A 25,216-nucleotide genomic window follows, 5' to 3' on the forward strand; every position below is an offset into this window, starting at 1 on the left:
CAAAAATGTAGACCTCTTTTTGAGGGTCAAAACTTGGTTTTAAAGTTTAGGTTTGAATTGGGTTATGGTTGAGGTTAGGGTAAGGAATAGGGGTAGGCAATCATTTTTTATGGTTGGGGTCAGGGGGAGGGGCTAGGAAATGTATTATGTCAATGAGATGGCCCTACAAAGATAGCAAAACGTGTGTGTGTGGTCTTGTTTTTGTTACATAGTGGGGCCAACATTTAGGAATTTCACAGAGTTGTGGGGCCCACCCGTCCATGTGGGGACATTTTGCTGGGCCGCACAAGTTTAGACCTCTTTTTGAGGGTCAAGACTTGGTTTTAGAGTTTAGAGGTTTGAAATGGGTTATGGTTGAGGTTAGGGTAAGGAATGGGGGTAGGCAATCGTTTCTGATGGTTGGGATTAGGGGGAGGGGCTAGGAAATGCATTATGTCAATGAGATGGCCCCACAAAGATAGTAAAACGTGTGTGGGGGGGGGGGGGTGCGTGTGTGCGCGTGTGTGTATGTGTGTGTGTGTGCGGCCCAGCCCAGGTTTATCAGCAGCAGTAAAGCATGTCACAAGCCAATATTTCGGAGTCTCCAACTACTCAGTGGGGACTTTAAGAGACTATTCAATTAAGACGGTTGTTAATCGTTCTGTTTGCCACCGGGACACGATTTTAAAAATGGAATCCCTTCTATCCATTTGTTATGCCAATACTCTATGATTTGAAAGTAGTGAAAAATCCCCACAACAGCTACAAAGATCACAACCTCTCAGTTGAGATGTATCACTTCAGCGTACTTCCATGACAGCGAATGAAGTGAACAAAGTGAACATACTACCATATTATAAGTGTCCGTCCAAAAAAAATGAGCATGTCACCTGTTTTGTAGATGGTTAAATGGTGCTCACCGCTTACCCTGCTATGACCTTGCCACTCTGGCGGGCTTATGAAGTCATGGAAAAGTTGGCAGAAGGAACCCGAAAGTGGCAGCCAACCCTTGGGGTGTCTGCTGTTCCTTCAAATCCCCCACAGTGGGAAGCATCAGAGAGATAATCCTGCAGTGTCCCAGATCTTTATTGGGACTGACCGGACCCCCTAATGGGAGGTGGGAAGGGGATTTGAAGGCAGTATCTGCTCCCGTTCAATTGGATGTGAGTGAGACTACGACAAACCATGATTAAAATGTCATGTGAAATGTATTCATCACTATCAAGTCTGCACTCGCAGATCAGAGCAAAAATAAATAAAAAATCTGCCATAGGCACCACAGTAATCATGATGTTATAATGAACTCATTGACTGCCATTGACGGCTATAAACGTCAAAAAATAATTTTAACTATTTCTATTAGTTTAACTTTTTTCCCACTTTTGTTAACAAGAGTATCAAAAGCTAGACTTTTTTTGTTTAAAGAATCTTTTATTTTATTTTTATTTTTTTAATAAAAGATTATTATAAATTAGGGGCGTCAAGCTGATATATATTTTTTTAATTGTAATTAATTGCATGACTTCTATAGTTAACTCACGATTAATCACAAATGTTATATCTGTTCTAAATGTACAATCATTTTCTTCTAGGTTTTCATACTCTTGTTAACAAAAGTGAGGATTTTTTTTTAAATAAAAATAGTTCAAATGAATTTTTGACGTCTATAGCGTCAATGGCAGTGAATGAGTTAATTATATTAATTGTTTCACTGCCATAATTATTCCAGTTCACAAAGTCACATGCTGACGTTGTGTTAGTAGTAATAATAAATAACTGCCTTGTGTATTTGCATCAAGGTTTACAGGGCCACATACCCCGGTGTCTTGTTGTTATGCCAACACATTGCTTTGGCTACATGAGTATGTGAGTGAGTGCACGCATACTGTACTTTTTTTATCACGCGTCACATTATCAAAGCGTAAATTGAATACAACACGTCACACATAACCTTGACACAGCATACACGGGCAACATGAGTGTGCGTGTTTACGAGCTCGAGCCGAGACCCTATAAATTATCTTTGACGAGGAGTCACTACGCTTCTTATTGCCTTGCTCCAAAAGGCTAACTCAATTCTCAAGCAATTATTTCTCCATTTCAGAAATTCCGCTAGAAAACCCCCCCAAAAACAATCTTCTTCTCCTTTCATTTTCTTCAGTTTTATGAGTCACAGTGAGAAGCCTCTGCGTATAAAAGCCCTACATTTCGCAATGTCATAGTGGAGGAAAAAAAAGGTTATTTTGAGCTAAACATTTTCTAATCTGGATTTAGGATGGACCTAAACATTTTGTAGCCTTTGGGATTGCTACACAAGACAAATTGAAGCATCCGCACGAGTAGGTCAGCTCTGACAACCTAGTTGGACGACTACATGTTACTAGTGAGGCAAAAAATGCACTAGTGACATTATAAAATTGTACTAGTTGGAAATCTCACTCTTCACTCGTCGTACTAGTCGTGTGCGGTTGTCAAGCAGCTTCTCTCGAAGTCAACCTTAAACATTTCTTGACAAGTAATGTTATATGTGACCTCACTAGTCTAAATATGACTGATTAATATTACATTTATGGAATAAGAGTTATGAAGCAAAACCCAGCCACTTGCTGTCAACTGAAGATGGCATCAATGATGCTCAGGGCTCAGGTGACAACCAATCACAGCTCCGCTTCAGAAAACAGGTGAGCTGTGATTGGTCGTTGCCCGAGCAACTGTGATGTCATCTTCAGTCGACAGCAAGTGGTAAAATGGCCGCCCCGTGAGATGGATAACAACGGCTGGATTTTGCAGCTTAACTCATATTCCACTAATGCAATATTAACCAGAAATGCCATATTTAGACCAGTGGGGCTGCATAGAACATATTATTGTTAAAATATTTTTTTTTGGGGGGGGGGGGGGGTGTTGACTTCCTCTTTAAAAGATGCAAGTGTATCGAATCAAAGCAAATCAAGTTGTTTCACAAATGTACCGTCATTTAATTGTAGTTCATTCAGTGTAAAATGACAACAAGAAACTCATTCTATATGGAATTGAATCATAATCCCACTGAAATCAAACCAAATCGAACCGTTCCACTTAAAAATAAACCATACCTGAATCGTATCGCGCCTCATGTATCGAGATACGTATCGAATTGCACACCCCTCGTTCCTAGTACGACGCAATCTTTCTACTGGTGTACTGAATTGCCCCTGCTGAACACGTTGAACCTTAAAGTGGATGTCAAATCATCTCAAACTGTTCCATCAGTTCTTTATAGCTAAATGCTAAATCATTTCTTGTCCATCCAATTGAAAACATTTAATTAAGATCCTAAACAGATGCGGCATCTGAAAATGTGAAAGATGATTTTTCATGGTCACCTTAAAAAGCTGCTAAATGCACAATCTGGATCGGATCCAGATGGAGGGTGGTTTAATATTACGGCTCGCTTGTGACCGTGCACTTTTCCCTCTCAGAAGATTTTTATAAGAAAAATCCAACTTTGTACGACGTCATCTATATGTAGCGTCATAATGGAATAAGGATTGATATACATATACTGTACCTTAAGCTGTAACTTTGAAGTTGCATACAAATAAAGAATAAACAGAACGGAACAACCTTCTTGCGGGAGGTAATGTCATTAGTCAGTTTCCATCCAAATGTTTTGAAATTGTGATGCGAATTTTGTGAAAATGCGCAAAACGGACGTGCGACTTATGCCCGTTTCCATCCGCTCTTCTTTTGCGAATATGCGCCGCGAGATGACGTTGTAGTCACGGAACTTTGGGACATTGGGGAGTTCCAGGTGGGAATGTTGGTTTTGACGGACTGAACGCAAGTAGTTTGTCTTGTTGGCTTCCCTCCCGCATGTAAGTGAAGTGTGTCGTTACTAGGGGTGGGAATCTTTGAATGTCTCACGATTCGATTTGATTCCAATTTTTGGGTCTACGACTCAATTCAGAATCGATTTTCGATTCGGAACGATTTTTGATTCAAAATGATTTGATTGACAATAATTTTTGCTTCAATCTATAGATGTGCAAGGAATCGTAATGATCTACTCCAGTCTGACTCGCTAATGCTAATTAGCGCTACTCGCGGCACTTTTATCACTCAAAAGAACGGCTCCACGCTGCAAAAAAAACAACTTTTATTGGAATAACTTGATCGTGACTTTTTCCTTCTACTCTCTAATGTGGCTACAATTAAACAGTGTATCAGACCGCGTGGAACCGAACTGCCCCTTAGTGGCCAAATCGGGTACAACATGAACAGCGCTCCAAATAAAGGCACACACAGACAAAGGCAAGACAGTATAAAATAATTTAAATAAAATCGATTTTGGGAATTTAAAATCGATTCTGAATCATACTAAATGAGAATCAATTTTTTGGCACACCCCTAGTCATTACATTGAGAGCTGATGTTAATAAAGCCATCTAAAATTGCATTCGTTTTTTTCCTTTAAGTAATTATAAAAAGAATCGTGTTTTTTCTTTTCCCCAACTATATCTTACTTTATTAACCGCCATTTATTGCGACTACAAACGTGCGTGTGACGTAGTATCGGTCAAAACATGCGACGTATATCCGGTCTTGTAGTCGCTTATTCGCAAAACCTGTTTCCATCCCCAAAATGCGCATTTTCCTTTTTTCGATACGCTTCAAAAACCACCCCCTCCAAGCGTAAAAACTTTTTTGGGCGAATTTGGGGCCTTTTTTTTTTTGCAAATTTCCGGCATTTCCATTCAGTTTATTTTTCGCAATTGTTGAAAATTCAAATAAAAATAGGTGGATGGAAACCCACCTCATGTTAAGTAGAGAAATGCCACAACCAGACGAGATATGAACACTCAAGTAGATCATGACAAAGGTCTGACATTTACTATCGCTCGTGCTGACATTAATGTATATCCCATCTCATGCCCTTACACCAGAGGGTCTTCATTTTTTTTTTTTACACTCTGTGCCTCCTCCAACAAATACTAAGCTCTCCAAGTACCTCCATCCATTCATGACAAACATTAATACACCAGCCACTATTTAATCACTGGTTAAATGCAGCATGCATTTCATTACCTGACACAAGAGCTGCAAAATAAATTCCAGATTTAGAAACGTGATAATGCTCAGTTTTCGATTGCCACTGTTCATCGACTGTAGCCATACGCTCAGCATTGCTTTTGGTGTTTAACTGCACTGCCTCATACGGAGATGTTTGTAATGGTTTGCCTGCTTATTTATCTGCTTAAGGGAAGATATGAGTTGTCTCATAAGCTATACATGCACGTGATCTCGTATGCGAAACACGCCGCTGGCTGCTCCTCAGCCATGAGGGAGTTGCGCTCACAGCTAGGAGGCGTGTTAAGATTTGAAGGCAGGGGTTCTCAACTGTTGCCACCCTGGGACTCAATTTTGCTTTTGTCGCCAAGTCACGACCCGCTTGTATACAAAAGGAAAACTAATTTTAACAAATTGGAAACACTCACACATGAATGTTTATGTGTGACTTTAACAAAACTTGATGTTTCTTTATTAAAAACATGTAACTTTTCTTCTTTTTTTTTATGGCAATTCCTGATGAATGGCAATTCAATTCATTTCAATGAGGAAAACTGATTTGATACATGAGCAATTTTTTTCCTAGTGTAGATTGGATTAAAATATTTTTAATTCCACTCCAATGCTTCAAAACAATATCAATATTTATGAGTGTAGGCCTATACGTATACATTTTACTTATGTGACAATTTAATTCACCTCATGGAATTAAAAAAAAAGCTCACTATTTATCTATACAGTATTCAAAATAAAAAGTCTACACACCCCTGTTTGAACATCTTTTTCTGTGTGATAGAAAAATAAGAATAAGAAAAATTGTGTCAACGTTTTTTCCACCATTATTATGACCTATAAGCTGCATAACTCAATCGAAGGAAAACATTTTTTTTAGATTTGGAAAGTAAAAATAAACAACTAGGATAATGTGGTTGCAGAAGTGTGCACACCCTCTTATAACTGAGGATGTGGCTGTTCAGAATTAACCAATCACATAACCGCATGTTAAACGTACAGTATGTCAGCACACTTTTGCCTCTATTACAAGTCCCTCTGAATAACGCTAAATAAAGTTCAGATGTTCTAGTAGGCTTTTGCAGACAAGGGCCGCGGAGGGCTTCCTCTGAATCAGAAGACTCCTCCAGACTTATTTATTTATTTAATTCATATATTTGAGCCACATGGTCATATTAATGGTGCGTTTGAATCTATCTATCTATCGATCTATCGTTCGTTCGTTCGTGAGCGTGCCTCCTTGAGCTGCGCGATCGCGTACTGCACTGCTGCGCAAATTGCGCGCCCTAACCTCACATGTCCGTGGATGTTGGGGGTACAACACAGTACCTCGGTTTTTGTACTTACCGAGTTTTCCTCGGGACTCCTCCAGCTTCTGAATCTGGTTCTCCAGGAAGAACATGGCCACGGCGAACGCCAGCAAAGCCAGCAGCTGCAACTTCGGCGGCATCATGACTCTGAGCAGCCCCATCAAATCATCCGGAGAAGGAGTCGGTCAGTCCATGCCCAAAACAGGGGAGAGCAGAGGGGGTGGGTAAGAGACACCGACAAGACACGCACAGACAACCGGCGAGCACAAAGCCCCCGTGTGCGTAGATATTTAATTCCGCCCCTGATGCAAAATGCCCATTCTTTGTTATTCCAGCATTTGCACGGCACAGTTTGCGGCTTGTAAAAGGTTCCCACGGAGCGTCTCTTCGGCGTCTGTGCAAGTGCTCTCCGGTGTCCAGTGTTCACTTGCACGGTTCTACGGTTCACACTGTCAGAGGCACCCAGGCCATTGGACAGTAACAAGAATACCCCGTAGACGTCAAAATACGCCCTCCTCCGCGCGGTGTCGTACGTCAATGACGCCGCCATATTGGATGTGGTTAAGATGCAACAGTTTTACACTCGCATAAGTTAGATCTTCCTTATATAAAACACCTTTTCCAGATAGGACTTATATATGTATATATATATATATATATATATATATAAAAGTTCAAATAGTTATAGAATAATGAGAAGTCATACATGAATAAAACAGAAACAGTAGTTCAATAATTAGAGTTAAAATAATAATAATAATAATAATAAAAGCCTAAAAGTCCCAATCTCAAACTCAAAGCCAGATCTGATGGCGTTAAGAGTGAACAATAATTTTTGGTTGTATTTGGCGATTATTATTATTATTATTAATATTATTATTATTTAACTTTAATATTAGTCGTTGCCATCATAAAAACATTCGAAAAAAACACATACATTGGTTTGTGCTTACCACCATAAGAGTAAACATATGTATAATATTTATAATTACCAGATTTCGACATGCTGTTTTTCCCAAGTGCGTGTGTGTATGTGTGTGTGTGTGTGTGTGCGTGCGTGTGCGAGCGAGAGCGAGAGAGAGAGAGAGAGAGAGAGAGAGAGAGAGGGGGGGGGGGGAGGGAGAGAGAGAGAGGGAGAGGGGGGGGCGGGTCTGACACATCCAACATGGCGGAAGCGCTGACGTACTCCAGCAACTGGTTAACTCACTCAACACTTTATTTGAGATTTCTGTACTCGACTGTGAAGCAGTCACTCTCTATTCGTCAGTCACTACTGTCTGTCCACACCGGATTGGACAAACCTAAACCAACCATTGCGAACGCCGACCCATAGGAGTGCTGTTTTTTGTCTTGGCCGCTCAAACCACGTGGGGAAATTATAAGCGAAGAAAAAGTAACAAGACTGTCCCCTTGTATGCCTAATCCACGAGCATTGATTGAACCATTATATCGACACTATACATTTGTTTAATAGATTACGCATTAGCATGTTTAATTACTTATTAGGTGATTTTTTTTGTTTGTTGCAAAAGTAGATGAGTTCAACCTCATTATATACATTATTTCTATCAGGCATAATTTGGGACACTCCTTGGTTTAATTTAAGGGTCCATCATCGTAGTTTTTTCCGGCACTCTTCAAAATGTCGGGAGAAGTGTATCTCCTGTGGCTGCTTTCGCTTTTAAAAGCGGTGAGTTGAATACTTTAACGTTGAAGATATGCTTATATTGTTGCTCTCATTTGCAAAGTATTTTCAATATGTGTGGATTTCTCACTTTAGTGGTACATTTAGCGTTTTATGTCGCATCCTATTGCCGGGGCGCCGACATGACGTGGCTTGACTCAAAATATCGAGAACTATATATGAGGTGAATCTTTGCAAATGTGATTTAGAACGAGAAGATGTCCACATCTCTAAAATCGAGTTATGTAACTGAGAAACGTCAAACTACCATCTTCATGACAATCAAAGTAGTTGTCAAATTGTGTTGCGAATATCGTTTGTCAACGAGGAAGCGAGCACAAAATCGTTCAGACGACTTAAAATAAGATGAACTAATTTACACTGGTACAATGACAGAATAGAATGTATAGGTGTTTAAAAAGTAAATGCGCAGTAATCCTAATCATGTCACTATTGGGATACTATTTCCATTGAAATTAATTAAATTGCCATTACGTAGTCCGTTATAGCACTCTCACACAAAAACACCACTTGATTTTTTTCATTTTTATTTTTTTAGTTACGCGTTTTTAGTCATGAAAAATAGCGATGGTTTTATAAATACATAATATAATTGCCTATAAAGAAATAAACTGGTTTTCTAAAGTTTATATGTTACTGTACGTAATGCAGTATTTGTATACTTGATGTGTGCCTTTAAGGGGTGTGGCCTATGTGAGCGTTTGTTTGTGAGTTGTGACCTACAATAGTTGCTTGTGAGTGTTTCTCATTTTATATTTGTGTGTTTGTGCGACTGAAAGTGCATCAGCAAAATTGTCACCCAGTTGCCAAATAGTACTCTAATACTGCCACAACAGGATTGTGCCCCCCCCCCTCCCACACACACACACACACACTTCACTCAAGCTGCAGCTTATCTGAAGCTCACTCATCACACAAAAGCTTAAAAATAAATACATAAAAATCGACCAAGCATAGAGCAATGGCTTGTAACTCTAGAGTCTCGTAAGTCAAGATACACTGTTGCCTCTTACTCATTTCGATAAAGGCCATAGCTTAGTAATTTCCATCGACTTCAGCACTACATTATTTTAGTCTCTTTTTAAATATCCTTTTTCCCTCCAGATGTCGGCGTATGGCTCCGAGCTGACATCGGAAGCTTGCAGGGATCTTGGCTTCTCCAGCAACCTGCTGTGTAGTTCCTGCGACCTGCTCGGGGAGTTCAGCCTCATCAAGCTGCAGCCTGACTGCAGGCACTGCTGCCAGCAGGAAGCCCAGTTGGAAGCACGCATGGTAAAAATATTGCAGCTCCCTCATCTAACAAACAAACAGGAAATGCCAACTCACTGCAATAATGAATAGTTTATCTCGGTTAACAACTAGGGACGTAACGATAACGGCAATATCGTGATATCGCAATATTAAAACTGCCACAATATATTGTCGTCGTCATGTCGCGGTATTAAAAGCAGCACATCTGTTGATTTCCATTTGTGCAGTTCTAGTACCCTGTGGTGGCTAGGTTTTTTTTTTTGTGCAGTTTAATTTTCACAAGGCATGTTTTGGCCCTTCTGTGTTTAAAACCCATACTAATGGTCAACTGAAGGGGATGTAATAATATCTTTGTGTACAGAGTCAATATGTGTTGGAACGCAATGTGTCCTTGTATTAGCAAGTAAGTGCCTCAATATATATATATATATATATATATATATATATATATATATATATATATATATATATATATATATATATATATATATATATATAGTGACATTTTTTTGTATCACCAACCTCCTACAATATCATGATATCGTATCATAATGTTTGGATATCGTTACGACCCTACTCCCAACACAGAAAAGAAAACGCAAACATCCCATTGAACAAATCAATTAACCGAAAAAGGTATCTTGCATCCTTGAAAGAGTTAAAGAAAGAGACGGACCAAGACCAGGCGCTAATAGCAAAAATTTGTCCCCCTAAATATGTTTATAGTTACCCATACAGTAATCATACATATTTTCCTGCGCTTTTTGGATTCAACCACAAATTCACCCGAAACAACTTGTCTAAATAGGAAAAGAGGTACAATAATTGGCATCAAGCATGTTGACGTGATGCATCTTAACTTGAGAGACAAGATTTGTAAGTTGGTGAGAAGCTAAATTTAGCCTCTTTTGTTAATTTAATTCAGGGCGACTTCTTCTGAAATGAGTTTGAAAGTGTTTTGAGATCATAAACTGTTGCTATAGTTGATTACAAACATTTTGTGGGATCAATTGTGTGTGTATTTTTATTTTATTTTATTTATTTTTTGCTATTCGCGGCAGGGCTTAGTCTGCATTAGTAGTTAAATTCCCGCTAAGAAACATACAACATCATCAAGTTATTTTCAAATTAACTGTGAAAATGTTTTCTTTTTCATTATTGTTTTTGGGGGGAGTGAGTGCACTTTAATGCTGGGGGGGAAACCTGGAAAAAAAAAACGTTCAAACACAGCTTGTTTAGTACCGGGAGAAATGAAGCAAATCCAAGAAGGGGTGAAGAAAAAAAAGCTCAACTTGTTTTGAATAATTGATTTTTCCACAAGACAAAAGAGCTTGGAAATCCTGTAAGATTTTATTTTGAAGGCCCATATTGCCCAAGTCTAAGACTACGCTGCCGTGTTATTTAAATCAAATCTCTGCAAGCGCACCTTCCAAATGAAGGGCAAAACATGTGATTCCTATTAAGATAATTAGCCTGTTGCTCATTCTGCAACAGACCCGGCCGGGGGTAAAGATTTCTTATCACCAGGCTGCCTTGGCTGTATGTTTTTCATCCCTGGCTGCAAGGCTGGAGGCGTACCTTTTTTAATAGCTGCACGGAGGCTTTACTTGGCTGCTTTTAATGAGGAAGTAATACTCTTAATGTGTCTGACTATTAAAAGCGCAGAGGCACAGGGTGTGTAACGAGTCGTCTTTGGAAAGGGGAACGTTTCGAAAACGCCGTGTTCTCACTTCTCGCCACTGTAGATTGACTGCAATTTGAAAAGTAAACGGAGTTGTAACAGCCCGTTAAAAGTGACATTTTTCCACAGACGAACGTATGAAATGCAAACCGCAAGGTCCACTTATAATTTCAAGAACGTCCACTTTTTTGCCTTTGTGTGCCACTTCCAGTCTCATACTGATATCACTCTGAACAGTTGAACATATGAATTCAAACATTTGGAGAGAGTCAAATGAAGTCCGCCTGCAAAGGTTCGAGTGCATTTTCAGTTCCTTCTGACATTTCACCCGAAGGCCGACTATCCAGAGTCGTTTAATTTTCCGTGCGTGCGGGAAAACATCAACGCTCTCCTTTGCAAAGGAGCAGCTGCGACTCGAGTCTCCATTTTCCTCCAACTTGCTTAACATTGCCTCCGGAGGTTCGATGACAAAGCGACCATCTGCTGACTCTGAAACATGTTCACTCACTCCCCTTAATGACTGCAAGCAGTCGCCATCCGGCCGCCAGCAGGGCCGCCTCTTATCTCTGTGTGTGGGCAGTGGCGTGCGTGTTTGCATGCTTGTCCTCATCAACAAACAGCTCATGTTGTATTTTGTTTGTCGACAGCTCTACGCTGGGGCCATCCTGGAGGTGTGTGGATGAAAATTGGGGAGGTTCCCCCAAGTCCAAGGTGAGTTCTCTTGAGAATTAGTAACAAACGTGTAAATCATGCCTGTTTTTTCATACCTGTATTAGTTGGGTGAGGGGTTCTCAGAATAATCATAATTAGGGCTGCAAGCAGGGGTGTGAATTGCCTAGTACCTGGCTATTCATTTCGTATCACGATTCATAGGTCACGATGCGATTCGATACCGATTAATCCCGATACAAATCTATAAATTGATTATTGCATTTTTTTTTTTTTACTCAAATTTAGAAAATACTCATCAGTAAACTTGTACATGTACACTGTAAGATTTGTATGATTTATTTATCTGAAAATTCCGGCTTATAACTGAGCCACTGCATTTAACAAACAGGTTGCAGTCTGTTTCATGTTTGAACAGCACTGAAATAAAATATTAAGGCTTAATGTTCCATTAATATAACATTCTTCCATGCTTAATGTGTGAATCCTAACCCTAAGAAAGACGTTTTGTGGAATATTCCCATCAAAAATTTATGTTTAAAAATCGATTCGGCCGCATATCGAATTGATTTGAGAATTGCACGCTATAATATCGTGATATATTGCAGAATGGATTTTTTTCTATCACCCCTAGTTGCAACTAATGATTTTTTTGTACATCAATTAATGTGTCTATAATTTTCTCAATCGATGAGTTGAACTAAAAAAAAAAAAAAGGGTTTTAATTTCCATGCCTTTACTCAAAAAAATAGACAAATTAATTATTAAAAGGCAAAAACTTTACTGTTTGTAACTGAAATTCCGAGGATTTGGACCATTTTTAAAGAAAAAGCTACCAATTTTTTTGCTTATTATTTTTATTTTATTTTTTCAAATCACTTAATTTGATAATCTTTTTAATTGTCAATTAATTGTTGCACCTCTACTGACGTTGTTATAACCAAGCAGATTTTTTAAAACAAAAATGGTGCAGCAACACCCCAAATCATGACTTGGGGAAATTTGCCAAGGATTTGGTGCCACTGTGTTTTTCCACTTTAATGACAAGTCCTCACAGTTCTGCGAAGATTACATAATTTACGCCACTCTCAAAAAGTTAGATATTAGCTTTCGGTCAAAGTTCTGTGCATTTCACATTAGAAAAATATCACACCATCAGACGAAATTATATACAGCAGTTTCTTGACTAAGGAGTTTAATTTGTTCCGTGACCATGCTTGCAACTCAAAACACTCGTATCTCAAAGCATATATCCCCCATTTAAATGAATGGAATCCATTTAATGCATCCACAAAACAACAAACAACATTTTTGTTAGCCCATCTTTTGCCGTTTGTATTGTGTGTTAGCATTAAGCTAGCAAAATTAGATACTTTCACGGTGTTTAGGAATCGGTGTGGAAAAGAGTGTCGTCCAAGTCTCTGATATTGTAAATCCTTTCATCAGTAGGTGGTCTTGAACACTTGAGGCTTGTTTTTCAAGCCCCCACTTGGACGTTTTAGCCATTTGTTGCAGAAGAAGACCACCCGCCGTCTACTCCATAACGTTTGCGCTTCGTTGACTGATCCTCACGCTGGAGCATCGCGTCATCTTGTGCGCCATTTGGCCGCCATTTGTTTTGTTGACTTCAGCTGTAGCCTTCTCACGAGGGTTTACAGCTGTCAATAATTAAAGTCCTCACGACTAAAATAGAACGGCTAATGGACGCATGCCTGGCCCAGATCTTGTTTATGTATTTATTTATATTTTTAATCTCTGCAGCTTTTGTCAGGGGTGACAAGCCGAAGCTGTTCAAGGGTCTTCAGATCAAGGTGAGTGTTGATGTCTTTAGCGGGATGTACACACATCAATCGTTGTTATTAAAAATATTTTCTAATAGCCTATATCATAGCTTCAGCTGTAAATATATCACAAATTGTCATCCCCATCTCTGCGTAATTGGAAATTTGTGATTTAGAGAGACCATTTAAAAGTGTACTGAGGGCATTTCTAACTTCCTGAGACCTCTTTCTACAAATAATGTTTTGTTGTTGCTGACGCTGGCTCTTTTTCTTCACCTCCTACTCTCTCAGTACGTGCGAGGCTCCGATCCTGTGCTCAAGCTTTTGGATGATAACGGGAACATCTCTGAGGAACTCAGCATCCTCAAGTGGAACACGGACAGCGTGGAGGAGTTCTTGAGTGAAAAGTTAGAGCGGATATAAACACAAGGCAGGTTTCAGTTTGATGGTTTATGTACTCACTTTGCCTTTTGGGGGGGGTCTGACAGCATCTTTTTTCTTTTTAGTTAAAATAGTTTTTTTTTTTTTAATTAAGCCAACAATTAGGCATGAATTCAAATTAGATTTAAAAAAAAAAAATAAACATTATAGATGAAATATTATTTGGACTGAACTTAGAATTGTTACATTGCTGCTAAATTCTGTCTAAAGTCACAAATTCATGAACGTAACGGTTAAAGCATCACAGCGTGTTCTCGAGTTGTTTCTGTTGTCTGATTTTCTTGTACGCTTATTTTTTTTAGAATGATTGAAATGCAGATCGTATTGTCAAAAGAATAAATGATTCCTAGTTTGTGTCTTGACAGTAGATGGCCTAGTCAAGGAGCACGTTGGTGAAGAGTTCACCGTAAACCAGTTTTGGGAAGTGAGCTCTGATGAGTTTTGTGTTCCTTGGCTTCATCAAAGTTTGGACGGAAACTGGATTTGTTATTTATTATTTTGAAAAGTATACGTGGAGGTTTGAATATGCAACAATAAACAAAAACAATTTGGGGTTATGTCTCTTTTGGACTGGTCTCAGTGATTGTCAAAGTGCAGAACTTCTGTAATACCACTGCTGGTCTGCAGCCTCCCTCTAGTGGTTAAAAAAAAACGAATCGAATTTTCACACTGCGTAGTGTTCACGTACAGTGGTCATGTTCAGTCTGTACATAATGTTACATGGTTTACAATTTTAAATCTATACTTTGCCTTTTTTTTGATTAACACTACCTACTGAGGTGGTTCTTGGAGAGACATTTTTTATAGCGTTGGTTTCAAGATTTGACAACGACTGTTGTCGACTGGTTTTTGGGCGAAGAGTGACACCTAGTGTTGAAAATGAATTACAGTTTAAGATGCATTTTCATGATCATTTCACAGCGTTTACTGTATTTCCACCTAATTTGTGTAAAACAACATTCTAGTTTACTCTGAGAACTTTTCACAGGTGGATTTATTGAGATTTTCAGAATGGCACAGTAATTCAGATTCAGTAAACGGATTCAAAGAAATGAAACTAAAACTTGATCCATTATTAATCAAGCAATTCAAATAAAACGGAAACTGAACAAAAAACAGTCATGAAAAAAAATAAATCCAACCCACCCCCCACATTACAGCACAGGAAATTTTTCTCTAAAATGGTTCAGTAATCTGTATTTTACTATCAATAGTGTATATTTGTACATCTGTCCATGCCAGTGATGTATAGCAGCGTATGTAGGCGTTCAAAATGTCTCCATCTATTGCAGAAAAGCATTATACAGGTGTGTGTTTTCAGTTATTGCATAGTGACCTCTTGTCAATTCAGTGATTTTTTTTCTTTCTTTCTTTCCTTCTTCCCCGCAGTACTCGATAAAAGAGGGAAGGTATTTTGGTCTGCCAAGTTATCAAAATGGGTATTGTACTTGCAGTAACAATACAATTCTACTTATGCACATTGCAGCTTGGGCTTTTAATAGGCTACTTTTACAAGGAATTGAATCAGTAGCTACTTTGACAAAAGTTTTATTTTAATGCTTAAATGTTCTTTAGCGTTAAAGTAAAGTGGCCTAGAGAAAACAAGCTATTTTTAGCAAGCACATTGCTATTTTTGCTTGATTTGGTAACACTTAGTTGATTTGGACATTTATGCAGTTAGGCTAATGATTTGTTGTCGTATATCTTTAGATGTTAATTTTGCAGAAATCATTTTAGTACTTGTATTTTACTTCACCCCTTAAAGCCAAATGTAGGCCTATCATATGTGATACAATTAAATTGAGCGTTTTGTTTTATTCAATTTTCAAATAATTTGAACTTTCTGTAAATTATTTAATGTAGCCTATTAAGCTTTACACTGTAAAGAATTGACTGTAGAATATTTGGTAAATAACTGGCCAAAAAGTTGCAAGCTAATATAAATTACAGTTACTTAGGATACAATAAGTAACTATAATGTATATACAGTTACAATTAAGAGATCCACCCCCCAGTAATATGCTGTAATAGATTTTTACAGTAATTAACTGAGATTTTACAATAATAGCTGCATGGCAACTTTTTTGGCCAGTTATTTACAGTTTTCATGTGAAGTTGTTATTGTTGACAGATATCTTTAGACGTCAATTATAGTCCCCACCTAAAAAATAAATAAATTATTATAATGTTTATTTTTATTTGTGGTAGGCCAAACAAATGCGCGCCGTGGCGACCCCTGACGGGACAAGCCGAAAGTCACTACAACAAAAATTTCCCACGCGGTCCAAAAAGAATTATGCTCCATCCCATATGTTCCCAATCATGTTCATCTCGATTCGTGTGCGCCCTGCGCGCTCCCGTTGGCGTCCCCACTCCATTTACGCACTGGCCCCGGGTGCCGCGTACGCGTCCACGCCGCTCTTGCTCATCCCTCCCGGGAGTAGAATGTAAGCCACTTGGGGCTGCACACCGGCCGCCGACCACGCTCCACAGTTACACGGCACCACGTAGGAGCTCGCAGGCGACGCGTGGGTGTGCTGTCCGAGGCAAGCCAACCCCCCGACCACCGCCCCGGAGTGGTACCCGAAGGCGGGCGCGCTGTAACCGCTCAGAGGGGGCTGGAACTCGGCCAAGCGATGGAGATGTCTCACCGGGGAAGGCGCCTGGAGAGCGGGGTTTTTATCCCCGTGGATGAAAAAGGACGAGTCCACGGAGAATCCCTTCAAGGGCTCCACATGCGGGAAAACGAGGCGCTCCGTGTGGTGGGGGAGAGTTTTGGGTTTGCGCCGGGGTCTGTACTTGTAGTCCGGGTGTTCTCGCATGTGCTGAGCCCGGAGCCTTTTGGCCTCGTCGATGTAAGGACGCTTCTCGGAGTCGCTGAGCTTTTTCCACTCGGCGCCCAACCTCTTGCTGATTTCCGAGTTGTGCATCTTTGGGTTGTCCTGGGCCATCTTGCGTCTCTGGCCCCTCGACCACACCATGAACGCGTTCATGGGTCTCTTGATGTGCTCTAAAGGTTTGGGCATTTCCAAATCCGACCACACATTCATTTAAAACAATTCAAGTCGCCTTTTCCACAAAAGAAAGTGGGGAAAAAACGTCATGGGCTTCTTTTTTTGGGGTGTAAAAAATCCGCAATAAATGTTTTTCTGTGCGCCTTAATTGTTTAAATGAAGTGTACAGCCTGCTTGCAAGTTGGAAGCTTGTTATGGAAGAAACCAAGCATGTCAAGCTCTCATCTCTACTCCACGGTCACGGTGGGCCAAGCCAATGAGAAGAAGAGAGCACTGTAATCCCCCTCAACAACAAAAAAAATGACTTTAACATTTCTGAGACTCCCTCCGTTCCCCTCCCTCGACACTTTAAAAGCTTCACAAAATCTCTCATGCACGGGAAAAACCCCCGATACATATAGATGACCATTTAACCCGAGTAACAATACCTACACTGTAATACCATTCGGTATGAAGAAGTCTGTCTTTATCTTGTTCCACATTTAAATACAATGGTGTCTTGAGATACGAGTCATTTTTTTCCCCCATGACCATGCTTGTAAGTTGTAACTCAAAACACTCACATTTTAAATCATCTTTCCCCATTGAAATGAATGGAAATGCCATTAATCTGTTCCAGCCAGCCAAAGAAATTAAAAACAAAGAAAATATAGCACTCATATATAATTGTGCACTTAAAAAAATATATATAATTAATACAATGTAACAGTATGTGTGTCAGGAGTAAGCCTATTGTAATTAATTGGAGCACCTTCTGGTGTGTACAGCTTCGAGTCATGCAGTAACAACGTTTAACAACTGCTATAAAGTGTCAATGACTCAGTAAGCAAATAATATTAGTTGTTTTTCACAGAGGATAAAGAATATATGCCTGTCAGTGTTGCTATGTTATCTGTCTGTTTGTGTTCAAATATCCATTATTTAAAGCGTGCTACGCATTGATATTTGTTAGCCCATGTTTAGGTTTCTCAATATGTGTTAGCATTAAGCTACCAGATTTTAAGACAACTTTAGGTGGTTGTTTTAAATATACAATGTGTGATTCTCTGTTTTATGTTTAGTTGGTTGTGAAGCTGAGTTCCCTGCCAATAAACAGTGCTCATATTTGTCATTTTTTGCTCAAAAGTCAAAGCAAAAAAACATGGCTGACACTCAGTCATAACTCAAGGGACTACTGTAGTTTAATTTGACCTGACTCATAAGTAGCATTTTTACCCCTTTGAAAACTTCTGTCGTAAAAAAACAAAACAATTTCAAGTCTTTCCCATCATGCATTGCAGCTTTCCTGTATTCTACTAGGCTACAACTCTTAAGGTAGCGTAACACCCTCTTTTCCCACCTTGCTAAATCAATATTAATCACAGCCATAATTTACTGGTCCTTGGAGTCTCTATTGATTTCTTTGAACCATTTTCATAATTATGATACCTTATCTGGTCAAATACAGGCTTGAACCTCCTTATATGTTATTGAAATGACATTGATGGAGAAATGTTTGAATTAGCAATAAGGCAAAACTGTCAGGAATTCAAAGACACTATCTTGGTTTCGGAGTGGAAGTTACCAAAGACATCCCACATTCAGAAGTTTCGAACCTACACTCGAGCATATTGTTCGCTGCCATGAGATTTGTCAAATGTCAAATAGAGTGCCTTGGCTCAATGAAGGTCAGGAAACACTGCAGCAGTAGGAGGTCTTTATTTCATTTGCTCCCCTCGATCAAAAGCCAATGTTTGGGAAAGATCCAGCGGTGAAGCCGCACAGCAGCGGCAGTTGTGATAAGACATTTTCAGCAGAAGGGCTGGAGGGATAAAGTGACGGACAGCGGGGGTCACCCAGCTGATCCGTCTCATAGCTGGGCTCTTATCTACTGCCGCTGGAGGTTCCGCGTCCCATCGTCAACACATTCAAACAGTGACTGACCACTTTTAGACAGCCGTACAGATGAAACAAATATGAGATCATGCGTCAAAAATATATACAGTTTGTTGTTATCATTTGGAACAGCTCAGCCCAGTAAAAATCGAAAAAGCATAGCCGGACTTCGCAGAGCGTTCCTGGGGGAAAACACCTGAAGCGAGAGCAGGACAAGCCGGAGGCAGCGTCCTTGGGCATGACATTGGGCAAACTGTCGGACCTCTATCTCCGAAACGCAAGTTCGTGGAGCGACGGAGATACGGCCCCGGGAAAATCCCAACATTTTACTCGGGATCTGGCATGTGCACCCCCTTTATCTCTGGAGCGGTAGGTCGTACAGCGACGGGCCATACATCGTTGGAAAAATTGTAAAAAGTTGGCTTGGGGTCGATGGTTGGCTCCCCCAGGACCCGGGGGGGGGGGGGGGGGGGTTCACCCTAGGCCCCTGGAGCCATTTCCTGGAAGTCTTACAGGAACCGGGAAAATTTTCAAAATTCACCCGGGGGGATGGAGCCGCCCTCGGGTACGGGGAAGTATGGTTTAGGTTACATTGGCCGGTAGTACTGATTCTGAAGGCCCTGCATGGAAAGATTAGATTCACATAGCAACACACAGATGCTGAAATCTGATTGGACAAACAAAATCTAACATCCTCTTACACCTACTGGAAGCAGTGAGGCCAAGAGAAATGATACCAAACGAGAATAAATTAATATCATTTGATGGAACAAATACAAGTATTTAGGTTTTAAGTTCTTCTAATAGTGTTTAAGGTAGAGAAGGCCTTGCTGCTGTAACTCCAACTTGAAGTACCGTATGCGCTATTGTTTACTTGTCTGTGTTTGGTGTGACTTCTACGAAAGGGCAGGAGGGAAGGATGTGGCGGGGTTGTTGTTGCTTGAAACGGGTAATAAGAAAAAATGCCAGCAGCACAAAATGTCGGCGCTAATCCGGTTATCCCCAGGCTCCAAAGATACTGTCCCTCTCCCTGGGAAGTCTATCTTTTCTTCTTATGTCAAAACTGTCGTCCATGCACTCAGGTGGATTATGGAGTCACGGCGGAGAAAGAAATGGACAGGTACACAAAGAGCCGCGGGTGACAAAAAAAATGACAGGTGACACAGAGAAGCGGAGTCTGGATGAGGAGGGTGCCAGCGTTTGACATGAAAAGATCAACTTGAAAGATGAGGAGCTACTGAATTGACCACAATTGTTATTATTGTTGACGATGGACACAAGAAAGCGCTGTCTAAATAGGAGTTGGTGTCAAGGAAGTATGTTGAAGTGCTACAGCTCAACTTCAACGAGCATCTTTTATATGCCAGGGAGCCTCACCACTCTCATCATCAACAACAATCTCAACATCAGTCAAAAGTTAAGAGAATTTTCAATTGAGCCAATGAGAGCTAAAGCTAACTTCAAATTTATCATTCTTAAATGCAGAAATGAATGGAGAAAAGTGTTGTAGTTTGAATTTTGACATATAGGGGGCAGTCCATTATTACACTCAGGGCTTTTCCTGATTCATACGTGCAACACTGGGCCGAATGTCCCAAAAAGTGACAGTCACAAATAGAAATCTGAGAAAGTTGTTGTTCATGTTACTAAAAGTACGTTATTTATACATTTTTGCGAGATGTTGAGATATTTTACTGATATTTGGACTTGTTTTTCCTAATTGCAGTTTGTTTTAATTTTCTTTCTGGCATTTAAGGTAATACTAATTTGGATCTAAACAATGAAAATGGATGTGAGATGATGGCAGTACCAAAAATGGATTTAGCCCACCCTAGTTCTCAGTGGCTCAGTATTGGTCCGGAATTCAGCAAGAGACATAAATTAGACCCACAGGATTTGCATTAGTGGGCCACATAAAATGATGTGGCAGCCTGGATATTGGCCCGGGGTCTTGAGTTTCACACCTGTCCTGTATATGTCAGCTAGCGACAAAGGGAAAAGTGTTTAATTAAATGCAGTTGAATTTGGTTAAATTCCCTTCTGTTAAACAAGTCATGAATGTTTAGGTTGAAACGTCCAAAAAATAAAACATTATTTATTATTTATTATTTATTTATGCTTTAAAAAAAAAATCTGAGTAAATTCTCAGTCTTTCAGGTCTTGATAATCAGCAAAGGTTGGCTCTAGGCCAGAGGTGGGCAATCTCGGTCCTCGAGGGCCGGAGTCCTGCAGGTTTTGGAGGTTTCTCACTTCCAACGCAAGCTGATTCCAATCAACAGGATCGTTATCTGGCTTATGCAGAGCTTGCTGATGAGCTGATCAAATATCCGCTGTGTTGGAGAAGGGCAACATGCAAAACCTGCAGGACTTCGGCCCTCGATGCCCACCTTTGCTCTAGGCAAGTGGACTCTTCTTGTTGAATTTGTTGTGATTTGACAATATAGAAGTTCTTTAAAAAAAAAAAAAAAAAAAACTCCTCAATAACAGGTACCTGAATCCTCAAAATTCAACAAACCCTAGTATAGTGATTCACATCGCTGATTTATAATAAAAATGTATTTATTTGATTATTTTGATGTTATTTTAAAAGGGAAAAGTTTCTACATGACTAAAAAGTTCCATCACACTTTCACGTCATGTTTTGTTGTTTCAGCTCCTAATGTAATCAAACCAAATCCCCAAAAGTGCATTCTTAGCTAACAACGCTCTTTTTGACACTCCAGAGTCGTCCATTAGGCAATATTCCAGGAGGAAAATCCCAAAAGATTTTCAGTGCTCTTAGGGAGGGATTTCACTAACCCATGTACTTATTCTCATGATACTTAAGAAAAGTAAAGCTTTTTTTTAATAGCTTTCCTCCTGACACTTTGACAGTGGAATATGCTTTGGTTGACCCTGGGGGGGTTGACAGAGATGGGGGCGTGCAAAAGAGATCTTTGCCCAACAAATCATTTCAGAAGACCTCTTCCTGGCTAAATTAATACGCCTCCTCCAGGCTTGGGAGGATCAACCTGAGCGTTACTTTACTATCAGCTAGTTTGTAAGACAAGCAAGTCAGCAGTCAATGAGGGACATTTACAACAAAGTCGTTTGCCGCCGACTTTGTGCCACCAACAGCAGCAGATTGAAATGATGTGTTGTTTGGGAAGTGGAAGTTAATGGCTTTGACAAACTGTAAGGTTGTTCAAATGCACCTTTCTCTCACAACCCCCCGCCCCCCCCCCCCCCAAAAAATACTCTCACGATTCAAAGAACCTCTCACACACAATAACTTACATTCAACTAAAAAAAATAACTATCATGCACCATAACACCTCAACACAAAAAAACCCAAAATGCGCCTAAAAGCGTTACACGCACCAAAAAACTCTCTCAGACAGGCTCTCACACTAAACCCAAAACTAGTATCACATGAAAAATCTCTCACGCAAAAAACCCTCTCACCCTTACAAAAAACTCCCATCATACACAACAAACAATGTGAGAAACTCTCCCTCACATAAAAAACTCACACGAAATAAAACTCTCATGTTCAACCAAAACTGCTCATGCACACCAAAAACCTCATTGCAACTAGCAATGGGTTACCCTCATGCTTATCAAATATCTCACACTACAAAAATCTCTCACAATACAAAAAAACTCTCACATTTACCCAAAAAACTCTCACAAACTATATAACACAGACACACAAACATTAAAATCTCTCAACAACATAAAAACCTCTCCTACACGACGCACTAAAAACAACAAAACTCATACAAACAACAACAAACTCTCACATTGACCAAAAATAAACAAAAAACAACAACCCTCCAAACACAACGCACCAAAAATTCTCACTCACATTAGCACAATGTGAGTGAGAATTGTTTGGGTTGTTTAGGAGGTAAAAGTGTTGTCTTAAACAAAAATGCACTTTTGGTGGCTGTGAGGCAGAAATATGGAATGGCCCAATCAGGCCAGCATCTGCAGGTGGGTAGACACAACAGGGTAATGGCAACCAGCCACTGTTTATGTCAAATCTTACTTTTTGCATACAACAAAAACTCGCACAAACACCCCAAAAAATTACACAAACACCCAAAAACTCAGATTCCCCCCAAAACAATGCACACACGTGTCAAAAAACCTCACTGAAAAAAAATCACACTCATCAAAAATGTACTCATACCAAACACTCTTACAAACGCATCAAATGAGTTCTTACTCACCAAAAACGCCCACACTATCTCATAATGATCCGTTATCAGCATAAATTAGTACATAATTCAAATACAGGACCCCTGTTGCCCCTATTAGAAGAGTGTCCACCCTTAAGACATTCGAGAAATGTATTTAAAATCACATCTGAAGTCATCACATGAAGCCACCATACAAATGACAGAGCCCAGAGCAACTAAGAAGCTTATGGAAATAATGTTTTCCCCTGCGTGCTCAAGATATGCTTGCTGCAACAGCAAAGGGAATAGACTGCTATTTACCAACTTATCTCATGGCTCTTATGGAAGCTAGAGGGAGAAAAACACAGATAGACAGGCAGAAAGGCTTTACACAACATATTTGCCAGTCGACAGAGCCCCGGAGCAAGAATTAAGCATTGGTGCTGATAGAAGAACGAGTAGGCCTTAGCACCGTGACCATGTGGTCTGCTCCAAAATGTTCTTGTCTGACATGCGTATTTCATCAACTGAATGTTTAAAGGTAAATATAGCATTGTGAAAACATGACAGCGTAGCTCAAAGTCCTGTTTAATACTCTTTTCTTAAGTCATTAATTATTATTTTAACCTTACTCCAGAGTATTGACACACACATGCACTTTTATGGAAATTCGGAATGAACCAAACTGACATATTTCGGAATGTAGGAAGAAGCTTGCGAAACCATGGACAACCAACGAAAGCATGGGGAGAATTATGCAGATATTAGGACCCAGAACATCAGCAATGTGAAGTTTACTACAATATAAAGGGACCTATAAAAGAGACGGGCTCGTCCGGGATTTGAACCCGGGACCTCTCGCACCCAAAGCGAGAATCATACCCCTAGACCAACGAGCCACATTAATGACTTATAAAATAATACATTTTATTGATTTATTGATGTTATTCACGAATGAATATCGAACATTACCATATATGTTTGACATTTTATAAATTATGTGAAGTGATTGATTTCTTCCTAACAAATGCGGCATTTGAAATGCCTCTCCTTTAAAAATAATATTCATGTCCGGTAGGACATTGCTGGACTAAAAATTCTTACCACATTCATTAAAAATCATATACAAAGAACAGTTCTCCGATAATATATGAAATTACTTAATTAAATACACGTGTGTATCTTCTCGTCATCGCATCACAGGCATCAGCTGTTGTCGTTCCACGCCAGGGTTGAGAGGGTTGGCGCCCGGTGTTGTGCTAACGTCATCTTGTCCGCCATATTGAATGTGTCAGTACACAATAGCTTATGCTTCTCACCCACTCACATAATTGAGAAACTGTAGGTACAAACAACTACCCTATTACACACGTACAACCTTTTACATTATTATTCTTTTTTATTGTTTAATTAATCTGTGTATACAATAGCACAGTATTGCTTTGGTGCCATCTGGTAGCATTTTGGTGCGGTGCAAATAAGTTGAAATGAGATAAGGAGCTTAATTTAGACAAAAGGAGTAATTTGATGCCATCTGGTGACTTCTATAGGCATTTACAAACCTTTGGCAAGGTGCTATTTACATGCAGATTTTTCCGCTATTCTCATCGCCTGGGGAGGGGTTCAATGTCTAAATACAGCAGGCAACTCTTCCACATACATCATCTGGAGCAAGGCAGAACCGAAATGCATCTAAAACACAACAAATACATTGACAAATAATGAAGTACCTCATACTCAACAGAGATGCTGATTATATATATATGTTTTTGCTACTTGCTCTTGGCTGTAACAAGTCCAGCAAATCAAAAGCCGAAAAAGAGTGACAACATTGAGGACCAACTCACTTGTCCTGTGAGGATAATTTTTTAAATCTGAATGATTAAAGAAACAGTCCCACTGTTAATGTTGGTCAATTAAGCACTACTAATTCTGGACCCAGGCAGATTAATTTGACATGGCAACACATAGGCAGAAATAGATTGGAAAAATAGTCAAAAGGCATTTCTACAAAATGAAGAGACTAAATAGTGAAGAAAACAACACAGTTTATAATTGCATTCTTACCGATTAAATGTGCATGTACTGTAGAGCTTCTCCCTGATTTATTGTTATGTCACACATTGTGGCATTTTCACCGAAGACAGAAAACAACGTGAAAACGTTGCGGAGAAATCAGTGGTGCGCTAGGCGAGATTGCCACCGGTGACTTCGCTTATCACTACGGTGAGTTGGCATCATTGAGTCCAGGTTATTTTGCGACGTCCGTGTTTGCAATACAGGCTT

General features: G+C 39.7%; 3 protein-coding genes and 1 non-coding gene across 4 annotated transcripts in view; 1 reads left to right on the top strand and 3 right to left on the bottom strand.

Moving 5' to 3' along the window:
• The window catches only part of hs2st1a (heparan sulfate 2-O-sulfotransferase 1a), a 43,986-nt gene extending 37,179 nt beyond the window's left edge, over positions 1–6,807 (bottom strand). The window contains exon 1 of the mRNA XM_086069154.1: positions 6,388–6,807. Coding sequence (XP_085925280.1) covers positions 6,388–6,511 — 124 coding nt within the window. The 5' untranslated portion in view covers positions 6,512–6,807. The remainder of the gene's footprint in view (positions 1–6,387) is intronic.
• A 1,143-nt stretch (positions 6,808–7,950) lies between these two features.
• selenof (selenoprotein F) lies at positions 7,951–14,435 on the top strand. The gene is made up of 5 exons (XM_086096920.1): positions 7,951–8,040; positions 9,160–9,327; positions 11,635–11,698; positions 13,418–13,467; positions 13,729–14,435. The coding sequence occupies exons 1-5, from the start codon at positions 7,993–7,995 to the stop codon at positions 13,858–13,860; spliced, it is 462 nt and encodes a 153-aa protein (XP_085953046.1). The 5' UTR covers positions 7,951–7,992; the 3' UTR covers positions 13,861–14,435.
• A 782-nt stretch (positions 14,436–15,217) lies between these two features.
• LOC147181923 (transcription factor Sox-14) lies at positions 15,218–17,180 on the bottom strand. The gene has a single exon (XM_086096909.1). The coding sequence runs from the start codon at positions 16,926–16,928 to the stop codon at positions 16,257–16,259; it is 672 nt and encodes a 223-aa protein (XP_085953035.1). The 5' UTR covers positions 16,929–17,180; the 3' UTR covers positions 15,218–16,256.
• Positions 17,181–23,757: 6,577 nt separating this feature from the next.
• Positions 23,758–23,829, bottom strand: trnap-ugg (transfer RNA proline (anticodon UGG)). Its single transcript has one exon. It is a non-coding gene; the product is annotated as a tRNA-Pro (tRNA).
• Between the last annotated feature and the right edge of the window lie 1,387 nt (positions 23,830–25,216).

The sequence above is a fragment of the Leptonotus elevatus genome, chromosome 1 (genome assembly GCF_054856555.1).
Source record: "Leptonotus elevatus isolate MCC_2025b chromosome 1, RoL_Lele_1.0, whole genome shotgun sequence".
NCBI classification, from domain to species: Eukaryota; Metazoa; Chordata; class Actinopteri; order Syngnathiformes; family Syngnathidae; genus Leptonotus; species Leptonotus elevatus.

Excerpts from the sequence above, each read along its gene's own strand:
- LOC147181923 (XM_086096909.1), bottom strand. The coding sequence starts at position 16,928 with ATGAATGTGTGGTCGGATTTGGAAATGCCCAAACCTTTAGAGCACATC.